Source organism: Schistocerca americana, chromosome 8, assembly GCF_021461395.2.
Source record: "Schistocerca americana isolate TAMUIC-IGC-003095 chromosome 8, iqSchAmer2.1, whole genome shotgun sequence".
Taxonomy (NCBI): domain Eukaryota; kingdom Metazoa; phylum Arthropoda; class Insecta; order Orthoptera; family Acrididae; genus Schistocerca; species Schistocerca americana.
The window spans coordinates 181,366,876-181,386,012 of NC_060126.1; the positions used below are offsets into that span (position 1 = coordinate 181,366,876).

The window sequence follows — 19,137 nt, forward strand, 5'->3', positions numbered from 1 at the left end:
AGATGTAAAGGTAATATCCGGAGTACCATAGGGAAGTGATAGGACCGTTGCTACATACAATATGTATAAATGAGCTAGTAGGAAGTGTTGGATGCTCTATAGGCCTATTCGCAGATCATGAAGTTGTTTACACCAAAGTAGCAACGCCAGCAGATAGTAAGAATTTGCAGAACGACCTGCAGAGAATTGATGAATGGTGCAGACTCTGGCAGTTGACACTGAATGTAAATAAATGTAACATATTGCGCATTCATAGAAAAAAAAGTCCACAACTGTACAGCTACACCATTGATGACAAACAGCAGGAGACAGCGTCTGCGGTAAAATGTCTAGGCGTAACTATCCAGAGCGACCTTAAGTGGAATGACCACGTAAAACAGATAGTGGGAAAAGCAGACAGCAGACTCAGATTCGTCGAAAGAATCTTAAGGAAATGTAACACATCCACGAAAGAAATGAAATATAAGGTACTTGTTCGCCCGATTCTTGAGTATTGTTCATCTATCTGGGATCCCTTTTAGGTAGGACTGATAGAGGAGTCAGGTAAGATTGAACGAACGGCGGCGCGTTTCGTCATGGGGTCGTCTAGCTGGCGAGAGAACGTTACAGAGGTGCTAAACAAACTCCATTGGCAGACGTTACAAGAGAGGCGTTGAAAGATTTACTATTGAAATTTTGGCTCAGCACTTTTCAGGAGTCGCGCAGCATATTACTTCCCCCCACAAACATTTCGCGTATTCACCACTACTGGTGGTTATCCGCAACAAGTTTTTCGGGGAACGAAAATAAAGCATCATAGCTGCCTGATCACATTCCTAAAGAAATGTATTTTTACCGCATACGCAGTGGCACTGATATTTAAGAGTAGGCAAGAAATGGTTCTGAGCACTATGGGACTCAACTGCTGTGGTCACAAGTCCCCTAGAACGTAGAACTACTTAAACCTAACTAACCTAAGGACATCACACACATCCATGCCCGAGGCAGGATTCGAACCTGCGACCGTAGCAGTCGTGCGGTTCCAGACTGTAGCGCCTTTAACCGCTCGGCCACTCCGGCCGGCTTAAGAGTAGGCATTTACTGGCTTTGGAAAGAGGGTAAAAGAAGATATTCTTAAAGGTTACATCCTGCAACGTGAAAAATTGAAAGAGACTGACGACGAAAAACTGAGAATACCAACAAGCTAGGGCATTGAAGCAGCTAAAATGATGAAAACGAAGACGCTGCAGGTTAAGAAGACGAAGAAGATAAGAATGATCAAACTGTAATCAAATGGTTCAAATGGTTGTGAGCACTATGGGACTTAACACCTGAGGTCATCAGCCCCATACACTTAGAACTACTTAAACCTAACTAACCTAAGGACATCACACACATCCATGCCCGAGGCAGGATTCGAACCTGCGACCGTAGCGGTCGGGCGGTTCCGGACTAAAGCGCCTAGAAACACTCAGCCACAGCGGCCGACAAACTGAAATAGGCACCCAGGAAAGCAATGAAATAATCTTGGCGAAAATCACGAATAATATAAGGGCCGATCAACAAGTTTCCGTCTGAGGCAGTTACTACAACGTATATGTAACGTAGCAATATACCAATTCAGGTATATAAGCACCGACATGTGGGCAAGGATAGGTAGAAACGTGAACAATTTTGACGTTATTACAAACGGCGTCCAAATAGCGAAACGTGCTGTTACTCTTTTACTGGTTGCCGAAGCAGACACTCATCGGAGAATGAAGAATGCGTATGCGGCACCAGGTCTGCCAAAAACGACTGCTGTGGGCTGATGCGCCAAGGTTGCTGCTGGTCGCAGTTCAGCACAAGATGCTAGTCGATCTGGAAGATGAGCCACACCCATTACGGGCACTCGAGTACACGCCCTGTAGTCCTGATGCCCTTCCATGCCATTATCCCTTAAAAAAGGCCTTCAGGGCTCGACGATTCCAGCCAGACGAGGGTGTGCAGCAGTAGTTACGGACTTCTTCACGCAGCAGGGCACGCTGTTTTAACAAATGGGTTTCGTCAACCTGGTGCGTCGGTGAAAAGATTGCCTCAATTCTCACAGCGATTTTGCATGATTGGCATAGCGATTGTGGACTGTGTGGCCTTCAAAATCTTTTTCATCGCCTCTTACGCCAGTTGGGATTTGTACCAGATATATAACTGATAGAGGAATTAGAGAAGATCCAAAGAAGAGCAACATGTATCGTTACAGGTTCATCTAGTAAGCGCAAGAGCGCCCAGCCAACTCTAGTGGTAGATGCTCCAATACGAGTGTTCTGTTTCTAGGTATGCTCTACCATAATAGTTCTGAAGAAGAGTGAACCAATTTATTTCCTACTCTTATGTATATCTCTCGAAAAAAGCATCAAGAAAAAATTAAATAGTTTTGAGGTGGCGCAGTCGTTCTTCCCTGTAAACGTACGCAGCTGGAATATCAAAGGGGGAAGTGAGATTGATACAGAAAGTAAACTTGGGCACGCACTATAATGTGGCTCGTGGAGTATATATTTAGATACAGATGTAGTATTATTTAGATACAGATGTAGAATTATAAGTTAATGTGTGAGTGTATGTGTGTGCGTGCGTGCGTGCGTGTGTGTGTGTGTGTGTGTGTGTGTGTGTGTGTGTGTAAGTGAGAGACAGAGAGCGAGAGAGAGGGAGAGGGGGGGGGGGGGGGGAGAGAGATAGAGAGACAGACAGAGAGAGAGAGAGAGAGAGATACTTTCAAGTGATGAGCTATTACTCAGAACATAAAATTTTCATTGAATGTGTGCAAAATTAAGACATAAAATCACTGCACAATATAGTAAAAGGAGTAATAAACACTATTATTAAAAATGTCCTGCGGAAGGATTGGCTTTTGAAAAGACATACAGCCTATCAACTTATACTGCACTGAATGGTGTGCATCAACATGTTCTTCATACACGGAATGTGTCTCAATCTTATTTTCACTGAATGCAAGCAGCTGTTCAGTTGAAACAGGTTGTTGAAATCACATTTAGTGAATTAGATGTACTACACCGCGTCACAGTGTAAAAAGCTATATTGGAGAAATCAGAGACGAAAACGTTGGTTTCTTGTACGGCTTTTTACAATATGGTGTGGTGTCATAATCAGAAAACTTTATGTCAGTTGACCTTGGCAGCGGTAGCCTACGCAATTTGATGGATGTACTGCAGTATAAGAAGCGAAATTTCCATCTAGTTAGGCAAAGACGTACATTAAATTTGATATTAATACATTCACGTGGGTGACCCGTTTAGTACGATTCTGTTATTGACATCTGGTACTGAACGGGAATTCTTCACACTTTGACATCAAACCACACTCTCTTTCATTTTAACGATGCCTACAGTAGTATATTCTAAAGGCATTGGAATAATCGTTATGGAAAACTGACAGGAGTGAAAGTATAAAATAATTAAAGGAAAGACATTCCAGTGACCATGCGTTCGTAAAGACATGTTCTGCGACATGACTGCAACTCTTCTAGTAACTACAAAAGTGTCTGCAATGGAAACATACACCTTAAGTCCACATCTAACTGCTTCAAATTTCTGTCAGACAAATATATATTTGTACCCCGGGAAATTTTGTCCCATTGTAGCTACGACACAATGGAACCCGCACAGCTTTCTTCTGACTGTGACTGACTGACAGCACATATATAACGTAAACACACCGCATCTCCAGTGGTGTAAACTAAGGTTAATTTCTTCCTGTCACGCAAACTGCTTTCATTGTGTTTCCCAAAGATTTCTGGCCACGATGGGTACTGGTTTTACTGGATGGCGATTCCCAAGAAATGAAAATGGCGAGCACTCATTTTGGTCTGTGCAGAATCGATAAAGACGTCCGCGTCCTGCTACTGATGTAACTCACATAATTTGAAGAACTCTCCTGGATACAATAATTTTTGTACATGGATGAGTATAACTGAGGCCTCGTCCTATCCCTAAAATCAATGCAGGGTTTTCAGCAAAATTTATACTATGTTCTCGAGACTAGGTCACGCAACCGTTTTGTGTTGTGTCTTTCTAGCTCGTCAATATTTATAAGCTTCGAAACAGTGTGTTCTTCATAGACAGTGAGGTACGCAAACAACGCTAACATTAGATATGTGCGCAGTATATGTACTCCTTTTCCTGTAATACTAAAGGGATCGTTGCAACGAAAAGGTCTGAACCACTGTGTTATACTTAAATAATGTTGAGCAGAGATTTCCGCTGCCATATGCTTGCAGTAGGGGAGGTAAGTAAACTTTACATGGAGCAGTTCTTGCGTATTTAAGAAATGAGAAAAGTGGAAATACGGCTGCACCAGATGGTGTGGTAAATGGGACTGTGCCGTGCTACACACAAATTAAATTTCTCCAGAAGCTGTCCGCATCTCGTTTCTCTTACTTGAAGCTGCGCAGCGGAAATTTGCTACGATCGATGGAACACTATTTCCTGCAACAGTTTTTGTACGGAAGCAGTTCGTTTCCACTCTTTTTATCGTTTGCTTCTCTCTTAGGTTTTCTAGCAGCGTAAGAAAATGGAGAGAAAACATGTCAGGGTAGAAACTGTGTTACCTGCACTATATGACAGCAGACAGGGCAACAAGGTAGTCCCAGCTTTTTGTCGCTGCAACGCTTGGTCCTCACAAAGTAACCGTCTCCTTAATTGTAGCAGTACTCAGTTATCCACACAAAGGATTAATATGCAGTATGTGCTATCCCCAGAATTGTAATAAACTAAGCATAGCAAAAAACAGCTCACTGTGTCTTCCCTCCTTTACGGAAATGATATGCAATAACCATTTGTACTTTTGAGGTAGACAGTAAATATTGCAAAGTAAACGCTAGAGAACATCGTCAGCTTGGGAGGCGAAAGAAAAACAATCTTGTCACCCTGCGACACGAAACATAGGAAAACCCAAGCGCCGTTGCCGTTCGAGGAGGATACTATGGCTTGTTTGGTGTCCATGTCTGGACATGACCACTGACTAAGACTGAGAAAGCATCCGTAAAAATTAGGACAACTGAATTTTCTCGTGAAATGGAAAAAAGAGTGTGACACAAAAGCAAAGAAGGTAATTAACAAATAATTTGACAGGTGGGACGATCAACCAGGCCTAGTTCATCAAAAGACAGGAGATACTTACACTGAATTTTGTAGACTGTGACTAAGGAAAGAGAGTTTGGTCTATTGCACTATGGGACAGTATCTGCTATAGTCTACGTACCACGCTTCTGTTAGTGGATCTCTTAAGTGTTCGGCAATGAACATCAGTGACAAGGATTAGGATCATTGTTGTTCAATACCTGGCGCCTTCTCATCCAGCCACAGTTACACAAAATCATCAGTGGGATGAAACAAATGTATTCGGAATTTGTAAACACGATTAGTCAACAGCCATACAATTTACTAGCGACAGTAGAAAATTTGTGCCCGACACGCACTCCCTGGATTTCCTGCTTTATGCAAGCGGTTACCGTAACAACTTCAGTTACCCGAGCACTCCTACAGGACCGATCCAAAACTCCATATCACTGAGAGCCCATTTCCAGCACGCAACAGCTGCTGTGATTCCCACATATGGATAGATTTTATTGTTATAATTCTGTCTAACCATTACTTTACCATTTGGATACTACACCAAAAACACAGACACGACAAATAGCGTCAGCGGGAGCCGGCAAGTGGCGCTGTGTCACTTATATAGTACAAATATATGAATAGATGGATTAACAACAAAGGTCACATACCGTCTAATGATGTACTACTAAAGCGTCACCTGTCACTGCCGTCTTCGCGGCAAAAAAAGACTAATAATCAAGATGCAACAGGTACTTATTGTCAGCAGTAGGATGCATGTTATTGTAAATCTTTGTGTCTGGAATTTTTACGTTAAACGTTTTGTTTCTGACACTTTAGGGTAATTTTCCTTAAAAGAAAAAAAGAATGGCTCTGAGCACTATGGGACTTAACATCTGAGGTCATCAGTCCCCTATAACTTAGAACTACTTAAACCTAACTGACCTAAGGACATCACACACATCCATGCCCGAGGCAGAATTCAAACCTGCGATCGTAGCAGTCGCGCGGTTCCGGACTGAAGCGCCTATAACCGCTCGGCCACCGCGGCCGGCAGTGCACCTGAGCTTTTATTTGTGATAGATTATTAGACCGATGGTAAAATTTAACAACGTTTTACAATGTAATAAATGTCGTACCCATCGGATCTTCTAGAATTCTCGCAGTCAAAATGCTACATTTTGACGTTATATAGTCTCAGTCTTATATTCTGAGATATCGTACGTTATGTGTGTTTGACACCTATTCTTTTAATCACGGTACTATCTTAATGAAATGATTGTTTAATTATGCATATATGTCCTGTGCTTCATGTTTGTTTCGTTTTGTTGTGTTTAGATGACTTTTGCAGTGTTACTTGCAATCGTAATAATACAGCCAACGGCGACTATGTCTTTTCAGAAATATCATATGACTTTGAATCCCAGCCACGAGTAGTTAATCAAACTGTAGGCTAAGTTACTGACTGGCTCTGTAATGGGCAACTACCCAAAAAAAGTTTCGCAAGTTTTGAAGAAATAAAAGTGTTTATGGTGTACTTAATTAAATTTCTGCACCTATTTCTTTTTATTTTCCGTTCTCCATTATGCACATTTAAAAAGCACTATTGAACTTGTTAGCCTGGTCTTATCGTACTCTTCCCAAAGTCTGTTCACAAATTCGCTGTGTTGTTTCTTGCGTTCTTATGTCCACTGTCCTCCAGTGGCCTTTTCAGCTTCAGTAGCCTTTTTTCAATACACCTCCAGCAGCTCGGTACCCCGAGCGGCCTCTGCCGGCGCAATACAGGAAGGCCAGCGGCAGCGTTCCAGCCCACTCGCGCTCGGAGCCACTTCGTTATAGGACACCATGCAGACGGCACCTACTTACGGCTTCAACTTCCCTGCTGTTGCTATTGTATGAACCGGACTCTATGTCTTGTCGCTTCGTTTGTAATGAATTACATACGTTTTGAGAAATACAAGTTAAGTAATTGTTCTGTTTGCTTTGTCATTTCACACTAATCAGTTCTGCTCCTGTCTAGCTTTCCTATGATGACAGTTGCAGCGTTACTCTCAGCCCACCTCTCCTTACCCTTGTCTACGAAGGTGAACACAACACAAACAAGCTCAGTGTGACTTCAAGCAGTTCTCATCTCATCTGAACTCTATTTCTTGCAATACACAATGCACCATGCCAGGTGTGACTCGTTCAATTGCGTTGTAAATTCTATCTCTGAGCTCCCGTAGAGAAGCCAGACAAGGATGGGACAAATATCATTGATGAATCCTGAAAAGAAGAGATAGAGAGATGTCGGGCCTGGTGAACGTGAGAGTCAAGCAATTGGCGCGCCTCGACAAGTCCACTTATCTGGAAAACAGACATTTAGAAAATCCCAGACAACAGGCATGCAACTGACTTCTCAATACACGCCAAATAATCATGTGTTGGACGTCCAGCTCCCTAGGAACAAACTGGGTCGATTTTGTGGGACTGTTCATAAAGCTTTGTCTCCCTTACTCTACGACATTCTCGTATGCATGTGGAAGACCTGAGGTTTTATTATTCTCAGCTATACAGCTAGTTTCAATGAAGCATTTAGGCGATTTATGAAAAACAGGCCTAGAAAATTACATTTCGCACTTGTCAATGACTCGACCCTTCAAACTAAAACACAAAGCCGACATGCTTGGGACCAGTAAAGCCAGCCGTCTTCGCTGCAATTGCCGCTAGCGTCAGGGGTGGCGCGATGTTGTACTAGCGTACCACGTGAGTCAAAACCTGATTCCTTTTTCCCTCAAGATGGCACTATGACCATGTGTGTAAGTTGTATTAATAAGTTTGTACGAATTTTCGAGATTGTGTAATCGCTCTTTAGACAGTGGTTGTACAGAAACGAGTGTTAAATTAAATTCTGTAATACGAAATGACCTAAGAGCCAAAAAAGGGTAGTTGTATTTCGAAGTAACAGTTAGTTAAAATTTTACAACGAGTAGATATTATAAATAGAGTAACGCAAAGTAGTACAAAGGGAATACAAGGAAGACATAACAGAGTTGCGTTTCCTTTTGAATGTAATATATAAACGACTGCGCAGCATTGTTAGGTCTCTTGAGTTTTCAGCGGTGGCGGAGTGTGTACGCAGTTTTTCCGTGGTAGTCGGAATTTTGGGATTAGAAGCCTAATTAAATTGCATTCTTAGAACTAGATTAGACACTGGAATGCTGGAGAATAGATTATTTTGGGATAAATTCAGAGACGGAGTCAATTAGAAGTGATTGGGTGTACAAACATTGATATTCAAGTGAATGGTGATTGCACGTGTTAGACGAAACGCTACGATTGTATACTTACGGTTGTGAAAAGATTAATTGACAATACGGAAACTATTATGTTGAATTAGGAATTCCTTCGCTGTATGCGATTTATTAAAGAGTATTGGGACCGAAAATAGTTTTTACCTTATCTTTGCCGCTCGTTGTCAAGGTGATTCCGCTAATAAACGAGAAGGGAAAAATAGTGCCCGTTAAACAACTAAATTTGTGCTGGACAGTCATTGAAAGGATTCGAACCCATAATTAATATCATGTCGTGAGGATTGAGAAGCTTGCACATTATAAGGCCCAGAGACATATTTATAATTTATCAGACATTAATGGCAAAGGACAGTTTCATGGGAAAGCATATCTTTGGTGATAGATACAAGAAGGAATGTAGTACTGACTGACTGTTATGATACCGAAACAATACACGCTAGGATCAACTCTCCTTTCATTGATCCCCCAGTGCCATCTCTCATTAACTTAAGAACTTAATTGTGTCAATAAAACAGAAATATACGAGACATTCCTAGTATTTACTGAATTCCATAATCAGCTAGTACATAGACAATAATATCTGTGAACATTCAAGGGTTATTGAAGGAAGCTGATGAGCCTTTTTACAAACAGATTTAATAGGATTCAACGAATGCATAGAGACTGCTAAAGTAACTACATCAATTTACTCAGGAAAACAAATTAGTAAAAATAGACTGAAACTCCCTTAATATCTTACTCCAGCGTAATAAAAAAAACCTGTCTTTGGATCTGTCGTGATTGAAAGTGTATTAAATTATCTCTGGAAAAACGCGATCAATTTTCAACTGCTAGTTCACACGACTAGATTCACAACGTGATTCAGAGATGTTTTATGCCCGACCCACACAGCAGGGAATGGTTCTTAACTAGCCGGGACAATATATACACAAATTTTGAGATCAGCTCGGCTGCCGGGAGGGGAGGAGGACGGCGAAGCGATATTTGTGCTGTCGTGAGTCGCGACGACGGTGGGTGTGCGGGCATAATTGGAAAGCCCTTTTTGGCACACCCCATCTACAACTTTACATTGGGGAAAGCCAGATGCATGCGACATTCCATTTCGGAAATCGACGGGAATTAAACATTCTGCCATACACAGTGTTAATAGTTGCCGACGAGAATAATAAATTTCAGGCATTACCTTTCATCACGGACAACGCAGTTGCCGATGTCCTTCACTTCACGACCGAGAGCAGCGGTGTTTGCGTAAGGTTATCAGTGCGAACAAACAAGCATCACAGTATAAATAACCGCAGAAACCAATGTGAGACGTACGTCGAACGTATCAGGCCAATATTGTGAAATTTGTTGTTAATAGGCTATGGCGGCAGACGTCGGACGCGAGTGCCTTTGCGAACAACACAAAAAAGCCTGCAACGTCTCTCCTGGGCTTACGACCGTATTGGTTGCACCCTACACTGGAAAACCATAGCCTGGTCAGATAATCCCCGATTTTATTTGGTAAGAGCTGATGACAGGATTCGAGTGTGCTGCGGAACCCATGAGCCCACGAACTTAAGTGTCAAGAAAGCACTGCGCAAGCTTGCAGTGGCTGCATAATGGTGTTTACATAGAAAGAACTGGGTCCGCTGGTCCAACGGAACCGATCGTTGACCGGAAACAGTTATGTTTTACTACTCAGAAACCTTTCACAGCCATTAATGGATTACATGTTCCAAACAAAGATGTAATTTTTATGCGTGACAGTGAGTCATGTCACTGGACCACAATTGTCGCGACATGTTTAACGAACATCCTGGACAGCTCGAACAAATGATCTGGCCATCCAGATTTCCCGACATGAATCCCATCGAACATATATGGGACATAATCGAGAGGTCAGTTCATGCACAAACTTCTGCAACGGCAACACTTTCGTAGTTATGACAGCTATAGAGGCAGCACAGCTCAATATATCTGCAGGGGACTTCAAACGTCATATTGAGTGCATGCCACATCTAGTTGCTGCACTACGCCCAGTAAAAGGAGCTGCGACACGATATTGGGAGGTATCCCAATTCTTCTGTCACCTCAGCGTATGTGTATCTTGTGGTCTGTCCCAGAATCCAAATAACAGGTTTAAAGGAAAAGCACTCCGCCTTCAGGCAACGAGTGGCCTACCGGGACATCCGACCGCCGTGTCATCCTCCGTGGAGGATGCGGATACGAGGAGCGTGGGGTCAGCACACCGCTCTCCCGGTCGTTCTGGTGGTATTCTTGACCGAAGCCGCTACTATTCGGTCGAGTAGCTCCTCAATTGGCATCACGAGGCTGAGTGCACCCCGAAAAATGGCAACAGCGCATGATAACCTGGATGGTCACCCATCCAAGTGCCGACCACGCCCGACAGCGCTTAACTTCGGTGATCTCACGGGAACTGGTATAAACACTGCGGCAAGGCCATTGCCTGGTTTAAAGGAAAAGTAGGAAGTAAATTAATGTGTGAAGAGCTTCCGCCACGTAGGTGAGATATCGAAATGTCCAGTCGTGGCGCAGCGGTAAAGCACGGTAGAGCAGAGTAGAATAGCGGTCTGTACTCACACTTGACCCGGAAGTCGAGCTCGTTGGAGGCGGCCTCTCCCTGGGCGTTAGCGGCGACGCAGACGTAGCGGCCGGCACCCTGGCGCGAAACCTTCTGCAGCACCAGGCTCTGGTTGCTGTGGATGACGTGCGCGCTCTGATTGTGGCTCAGCGGCGCGTCCTGTGGACCAGCAAGAGGACTTACAGTCTCTGCACCATTCACGGCAGACAAAGACAACCACAGTTCACATAATTAGAAAGAGTTACGCAATACAACATTGCCTGAATAGAAAAGCGAAGCAGCCAGAACACATGGTCGGATGTCAATGTCATTTAGTACATGTACACACCACCGGCGGCTATGTCAGTTGTTGGAGTTGCAAATCTCTGTGAAAGGCAGAACTGCCACGAGAGTGCGTTAGCGCTGTTCGTCTTCAGGGTTATTACCAGGCCTGGTAGTATATGTAAGGAAAACGAACAGCGTCAGACGTTCAGTATCCGCTGTGAAAGACACGGAGTTGTTGCATACTTGAGTGACACAACGTTGTCATTACTTGACAGAGATTGAAAGAGGCCTCATTGTGGATCTTTATTTGGCTGGCTGGTCGAATCGTGCAATTTCCAGATTTGTTATGGATTTTTATGTGAGAGCTGCCCAATATGGATTTAATGGAAACGAGAGGCTAGATATACTTGTCGTCAAGGTTTCCGTTGACCACGTCTGACCACCACAATGGAGGATCCTTATGTCGTATACCAAGTACAACATAGCCCCTTCAAATCTTTCCTTGCTTCCGAGAAGGAGTTACGGACACCATGCAACAGTCTGTGTCGTCTTGCACCAGTGCCAATAGAGTAGTAGCAAGCAGACTAGGGAATTGCCATCCAAGCCGGAGTAGAATTATCACCACAAAGCTAGTAAATGCGTTTAAAGTAATTCCGTCTCGGGAAATCATGGCATCGCCTTAAGCTAAGCGAAAATTGAGACACCTATAGCACGTGTGACGTGACACGACACACAGTTAGACGCGCACGTTCCGCACGTGTCGTGCTGGTCCAACACATATTGAGACACGTACACGTACTTTGCACGTGCCGATTGACGACGCTCTGGGCTGACAGCAACGAGGCGCGAGCACACTGTAATCTTTCTGAAACGATTTTACACAAACTATTCAGTAAAATAATTCATTCTTGCCTTGCTTGTAGCATTATATGTCAGCTTCGTGGCAAAGTGCCCATAATCTCGCTAATGGTTATACTTATTGTGGTATATACATTTTAGTAAGATGGTAAGAAAAATTCGAAAAGTTGGCAATGAAAACTAGGGGTCGCTATGGTTTTGCGTTTGGTGCGTATTGCACAATATCTTGCTGCGTACGAAATTTAGCCAACATGTTAAATATTTCTTTAGACTTGGGAGGAAGACTCTATCTGCCTCCGATCTCGAGAAAATGGATCCTATGTAGCGCGCTCACTTCTGATCTGACGCCCGCGAGAATGAAGTATTCAAACTATCTCTCATATCTCCTAAACCGCTTGAGACATCGAAACGAGAGTTTGATAGTACACAAAGAGGAGAATATTTTGCCACTTTGTAAAGACACGAAAATGTCTTATGTATGCCGATATACCATTAGTTATACCTCCCTTTTTATTTTTTCACTCCAGTCACTGTAATATCTTAAGAATTATCTACAGCCAGTGAAACAAGAGTTTCCTGTTATGAAAATAAACATGAAATTTCTTCTCTTATGTTACTACAAACCGACAGTATGAGGTTTTTCGTAAGCTGTTGAGCTCTTTGACTGCCTATTACTTGTTTAATGAGACACTCTGTATCAGATTCTGCCGCAACAGCTGCTGTGAGATGAGTTTGAGCAAATTAAACTGTGTTTTTGCAAAGGAAGTACAATTAAACATGTCAACAAGAGAAATGTGGCCATAAATCATAAATGGTGATGCTTCTTCGAGTGAGAATAGGTTAGAAATTGACACAAAATTGCCAGTTCCGTTGGAATTTTGATTGAATCCCCGTAACCCATCGTATTTGTAACACTGAATGACTAGAATCGAATTTTACCAAAGGGTTTTATTCCTTCTACTGATCTGAGCAGTATTAAAATAATGACGACCATTCCCTTCAGGTGGAATGATATGCCATATGCCAGATGTTCGTTTCTCACCTACAGCTTGCAAAATGACAATGCGTGATTCGCGAATAAAATATTTGTTACTGAGAAAAATAAATAATTGATCTCTCGCATAACACAATGGTCAGTGCATATTCAGCAGCTGAGCATAATGGCGTGTACAGGTACAGCTGCCCATGCAGCTTCAAAACGATACCACAATTCATCAAGAGTAGTGACTGGCGGATTGTGACGAGCCAGTTGTTCGGCTACCATTGACCACCTCCAGTTGGTGAGAGATCTGGAGAATGTGCTGGCCAGGGCCGAAGACAAACATTTCCTGTATCCAGAAAGGTCCGTACTGGACCTGCAACATACGGTCGTGCATTATCCTGCTGAAATGTAGGGTTTCGCAGGGATCGAAGGAAGGGTAGAGCCACGGGTGGTAACACATCTGAAATGTAACGTCCACTGTTCAGTGGCGTCAGTGCGAACAAGAGGTGACCGAGACGTGTAACCAATGGCATCCCATACCATCACGCCGATTCCATATTCTACAAACAGTCATTCGATCACGACCAACGCGAGCAGCAACGTCGTGATACGATAAACCGCAATCGGGATAGGCTACAATCCGACCTTTATCGAAGTCGGAAACGTGATGGTACGCATTTCTCCTCCTCACATGAGGCATCACAACAACGTTTCACCAGGCAACGCCGGTCAACCGCGTTTGTGTATGAGAAATCTGTTGGAAACTTTCATCATGTCAGCACGATGTAGGTGTCGCCACCGGCGCCAACCTTGTGTGAATGCTGTGAAAAGCTATTCATTTGCATATCACAGCATCTTCTTCCTGTCGGTTAAATTTCGCGTATGTAGCACGTCATCTTCGTGGTGTAGCAATTTTAATGGCCAGTAGTGTATAATGTCTCTTATTACATCCATATCCAAGTAACGACAGTGAAGCTTATGTACTTCAGTCCTTTTTCCAGATGCACAAAGGGGTCGTATCAGTGGAAATTACGTCTTTTCGACTTTTTGCAACAGGTCGTTGAGATACGTCATCATAACAGGCAACAAGTTGATAACCTTGTTTTGTTTTCCTGCCTTGTTTCTAAGTCATTGATTTTATAATATACCTTACATCCTTATTCACTACCATCACGATGAATCATCTGTCCGTTCTTACGATCTGAAAACATTATGGAGGTAGAAGATATAATCCCATTGGCTAATGGCACACCAGTTATCGGACTGTGCATTGTTATTGACAAAAGAATAAACGAAACAGATATATGTAACTGAAAACTTTTATGTACTAACGAAAAGAGATGGAGCGCTTAAACGGCGACAAACGAAACATTTCTCAGTGATAATAAAATTCAGTATACAGTAAGACCGTATTTTTCGGATGGGGAATACTTTCACTGCCCATATGCGCCATGTCGAAGTGAACATACCGCATGACTGCCTTCCCACTCCCCGCTTCACCCACAACGCCGCGCGACCTGGCACTGGCGCGTGTTGCGTCCCAGTCGCGTCGCGTCGCAATTTACACGGTCCCATAGGAACCAGTGAAGTTACAAAAATGCGCGCTGCGCTGCGCTGCGTCGCGCCACACGGGATATACGCGTCTCAATTTGCGCGTAGCACTACGCTCAGCAAAGAGTCACGGTCCAGCACTACTCTGGATGATCATCGTCAGTGAATATGGCGATAATCTGATGAGAGGTCTCATTCTCACAAAGTTTTGGAGAGGTAAAGCGGTGTCACTCTGGTGTCATGGTGTAGGAGCCATCAAGTATGACATCAGGTGACGGCTAGTCATTTTAAAACATCTGATGATACAATCGAAGTCACAGACATCTCGCGTCCTCATGTGTTGCCTCGTTTTCGATTGTATCGTAGTGGTATTATTCAACAGAACAGTCCTCATCCACGCATGACACGTGTCTCCATGAACATGTGAACACATGTGGAAGTACCTCGGATGTCAGTTCAATCCCAATGCAAGTATCCTGGGAATCAAGGACAGTTGGGGGTTAGCTCACCTCGGCAGGGGATACAACGGTTATGATACCAGTCTCAAGCGAACCAAGGCATACATTGAAGCCAGAGTGGATACAACATCACTATGATGACTGGGCTCAAAAAAGTGCCACATTCTTTGTAAATTTACCTAGATTCTGTTATCACTGAAATAACGTCTCCCTCCCATCTGGATGTCTCACTTTCTGGTCAGGCAATGTATGTGAAAACAACCCGCCAGGATAGCCGACAGCGCTAACGCGCTGCTTCCTGGACTCGAGTAGGCTCGTCGGCCCCGGATCGAATCCGCCAGGTGGTTTAACGACGACGGCTGGTGTGCCGGCCAGCTTGGATGTGGTTTTTAGGCGGTTTCCCACATCCTCCTAGGTGAATACCGCCTCAGTTACACGACTCGCAGATATTTGAAACACATTCACACTCTTTCACGATTTACACTAGACGCAAGACAGCTGGGGTACACTAATTCCGTCTCGGGGGGGTATGGGTTGGCGGCAGGAAGGGCATCTGGCCACCCCTTAACATTCACCATGCCAAATCCGTACTTAACCCTTCCGACCCTGCGCACAATGCGGGATAAAGGCAGTAGCAAAAGAAAGAAAGAAAGAAACAATGTGTATGAAAACAATCGTATCTTCGGTGATATTTGAGGTAATACATAGACAAATGTTGTATGACGTTTAAAAACAAAGGTCTGCGAGGAAGTAGGAACAAATACTGTAGTATATTGCACTCCACCTGGGAGAAATAGCATTTATTGGGAGTAATTAGAAAGGGGAAGGAGGACTAGTCTTTTCGGGTGGTTAAACTTTTATTAAGATATGTGGTTCATATGGGTTGATTGTGGGGATAGGTATAATGTGGGAGAATGATTGGTAGGAAAACAGCGGTTCTGTGGTATGGGTAGCAAGGATGGGGACAGGCCAAGTCTGTGTCGCCTGGCCACCAAGAGCTGTTGCATAGTGATTTGATTCACGAATCCAGTTACATGGCTCCTTCCGTGTATAGCGATTTTACGACTATGGCGTGTGGGGCCTGAAGATGGCATCAATGTAATGGCGAAACTGGTAGCACATAAGGAGCTCATAAAATAAATTTCTGCAGTACATACGGCTGTTGGTAAATTATTGAATCAAGAAAGTCAAAAGAAGGATTGAAAGAGAGGGATGGAGAGGGAGGTAAGTCCAAAAATTAACAAAGCACAGGGAGCTCTGTTTTTGTTTGGTACTTTTTGCTGTGTAACGTGTATTTTCTGGATAATGGCTTGGAAACGACACTAATTCTGTAATGAATAGAATATTTAATTAAGTACAACCTAAGTAGACAAATGCAGCCTTCATCTAACACTGACTATTACACATCGTATCTCATCTCAGATTCACAAGAGAGACAGCATTCATTTTGGATACGTCCTTTTGTGCGCCGCAGCGAAAATAGAAACCCCTAGAAATTACTGACGAATTTTACACCTAATTATTATAGCCAAGCGAAGGGGGGGATGGACTAATAAGGTATCTAATTAACTAGATGTAGTCTTGATTCACGAAAAAGATTTATGGAAAGAATCCAGGATAATTAAGGAAAACGTAACTAGCATAGCAAAATGAAGAGTGGAAAACAAACAGATTGAATACAAAATGGACCAGCGTGTGGTTATTTGAATGTAATTAAGAAAAACTTAATTAGTGGTATGAGGGACAATTTTTGCCCGAATTATCATAGCATGGTAACATGGAAAAACGAGTATCAAGTTAACCAACGTGAGGTTTAGTATTGCAAAAAAAATTGTATTTTTCATGCTTTCTAAACAAAACTTGAAAACAAAAAAATTGAAAACAAAAATACGCTCAACTGTTTTGTGAAATGATTTGTCTACGGGTAAGAAATGCAAAAGATCAGAGAAACGTTTGACGTGCCTCATTTGTTGTACGTAATTTCGGGCATTATTCAAAGACGTGTCAAACGATTCACTGTTCTCTTTCATTTCTCAATTTTCGACCAACCTTTTACAAAACGTTGAACTGTTTTTTTCAGTACTTTTCTCTCCTTCAGTTGGTACGAATCACGGTTTCGACGATACGACAAGCCGTGCTGCCCTCTGTCGGTACTTACGTCGTGCAGCCAGGAGAGGCGCCTCCACGGCGGGTTGGCCCTGACGTGGCACTCGAAGTAGACGTCGTCGCCCTCCTTGATGTCGTCAGGGTTGAGCGTGGGCCCCAGCCGCAGAGACACGATGGGGGCGACTGCAACACACGAGGCGAGGCCCCGGCTACATTCTCATCTCCGCGCTGCCGCGGTCCGCCCCCAGGGGACAGACTCGTGGCCTTCTTGAAACGAAAGTACAGATAACTGCGAAGGCTCTGCGTTCTTCAGCTTGAAAGGCGCCTAAAGACGCTCGAAAACTAGTTATTGGGAACAAATAAACATTTTCTAATTGTCTCGTCGCTGTCATTTGCATTTACACCTCAATCACCATATAGTCACAGTGTTTTACAACATCGTTAATAATTAAGTTTAATCATAGTTGATGTTTTTCTCTCCAGGGTGCAGTTTGATCTTCAGAGCATACTCTTCAGGTTAGCAATGATTTATATACACTCCTGGAAATTGAAATAAGAACACCGTGAATTCATTGTCTCAGGAAGGGGAAACTTTATTGACACATTCCTGGGGTCAGATACATCACATGATCACACTGACAGAACCACAGGCATATAGACACAGGCAACAGAGCATGCACAATGTCGGCACTAGTACAGTGTATATCCACCTTTCGCAGCAATGCAGGCTGCTATTCTCCCATGGAGACGATCGTAGAGATGCTGGATGTAGTCCTGTGGAACGGCTTGCCATGCCATTTCCACCTGGCACCTCAGTTGGACCAGCGTTTGTGCTGGACGTGCAGACCGCGTGAGACGACGCTTCATCCAGTCCCAAACATGCTCAATGGGGGACAGATCCGGAGAACTTGCTGGCCAGGGTAGTTGACTTACACCTTCTAGAGCACGTTGGGTGGCACGGGATACATGCGGATGTGCATTGTCCTGTTGGAACAGCAAGTTCCCTTGCCGGTCTAGGAATGGTAGAACGATGGGTTCGATGACGGTTTGGATGTACCGTGCACTATTCAGTGTCCCCTCGACGATCACCAGTGGTGTACGGCCAGTGTAGGAGATCGCTCCCCACACCATGACGCCGGGTGTTGGCCCTGTGTGCCTCGGTCGTATGCACTCCTGATTGTGGCGCTCACCTGCACGGCGCCAAACACGCATACGACCATCATTGGCACCAAGGCAGAAGCGACTCTCATCGCTGAAGACGACACGTCTCCATTCGTCCCTCCATTCACGCCCGTCGCGACACCACTGGAGGCGGGCTGCACGATGTTGGGGCGTGAGCGGAAGACGGCCTAACCGTGTGCGGGACCGTAGCCCAGCTTCATGGAGACGGTTGCGAATGGTCCTCGCCGATACCCCAGGAGCAACAGTGTCCCTAATTTGCTGGGAAGTGGCGGTGCGGTCCCCTACGGCACTGCGTAGGATCCTACGGTCTTGGCGTGCATCCGTGCGTCGCTGCGGTCCGGTCCCAGGTCGACGGGCACGTGCACCTTCCGCCGACCACTGGCGACAACATCGATGTACTGTGGAGACCTCATGCCCCACGTGTTGAGCAATTCGGCGGTACGTCCACCCGGCCTCCCGCATGCCCACTATACGCCCTCGCTCAAAGTCCGTCAACTGCACATACGGTTCACGTCCACGCTGTCGCGGCATGCTACCAGTGTTACAGACTGCGATGGAGCTCCGTATGCCACGGCAAACTGGCTGACACTGACGGCGGCGGTGCACAAATGCTGCGCAGCTAGCGCCATTCGACGGCCAACACCGCGGTTCCGGGTGTGTCCGCTGTGCCGTGCGTGTGATCATTGCTTGTACAGCCCTCTCGCAGTGTCCGGAGCAAGTATGGTGGGTCCGACACACCGGTGTCAATGTGTTCTTTTTTCCATTTCCAGGA

At 44.3% G+C, this 19,137-nt stretch overlaps 1 protein-coding gene across 1 annotated transcript in view; it reads right to left on the reverse strand.

The window, feature by feature from the left end:
* The window catches only part of LOC124545656 (hemicentin-2-like), a 421,092-nt gene that overhangs the window by 102,338 nt on the left and 299,617 nt on the right, over positions 1-19,137 (reverse strand). The window contains exons 7-8 of the mRNA XM_047124602.1: positions 17,236-17,366; positions 10,964-11,123 (exon numbers count right to left, since the gene is read on the reverse strand). Of these exons, the coding sequence (XP_046980558.1) occupies positions 10,964-11,123; positions 17,236-17,366 (291 nt within the window). The remainder of the gene's footprint in view (positions 1-10,963; positions 11,124-17,235; positions 17,367-19,137) is intronic.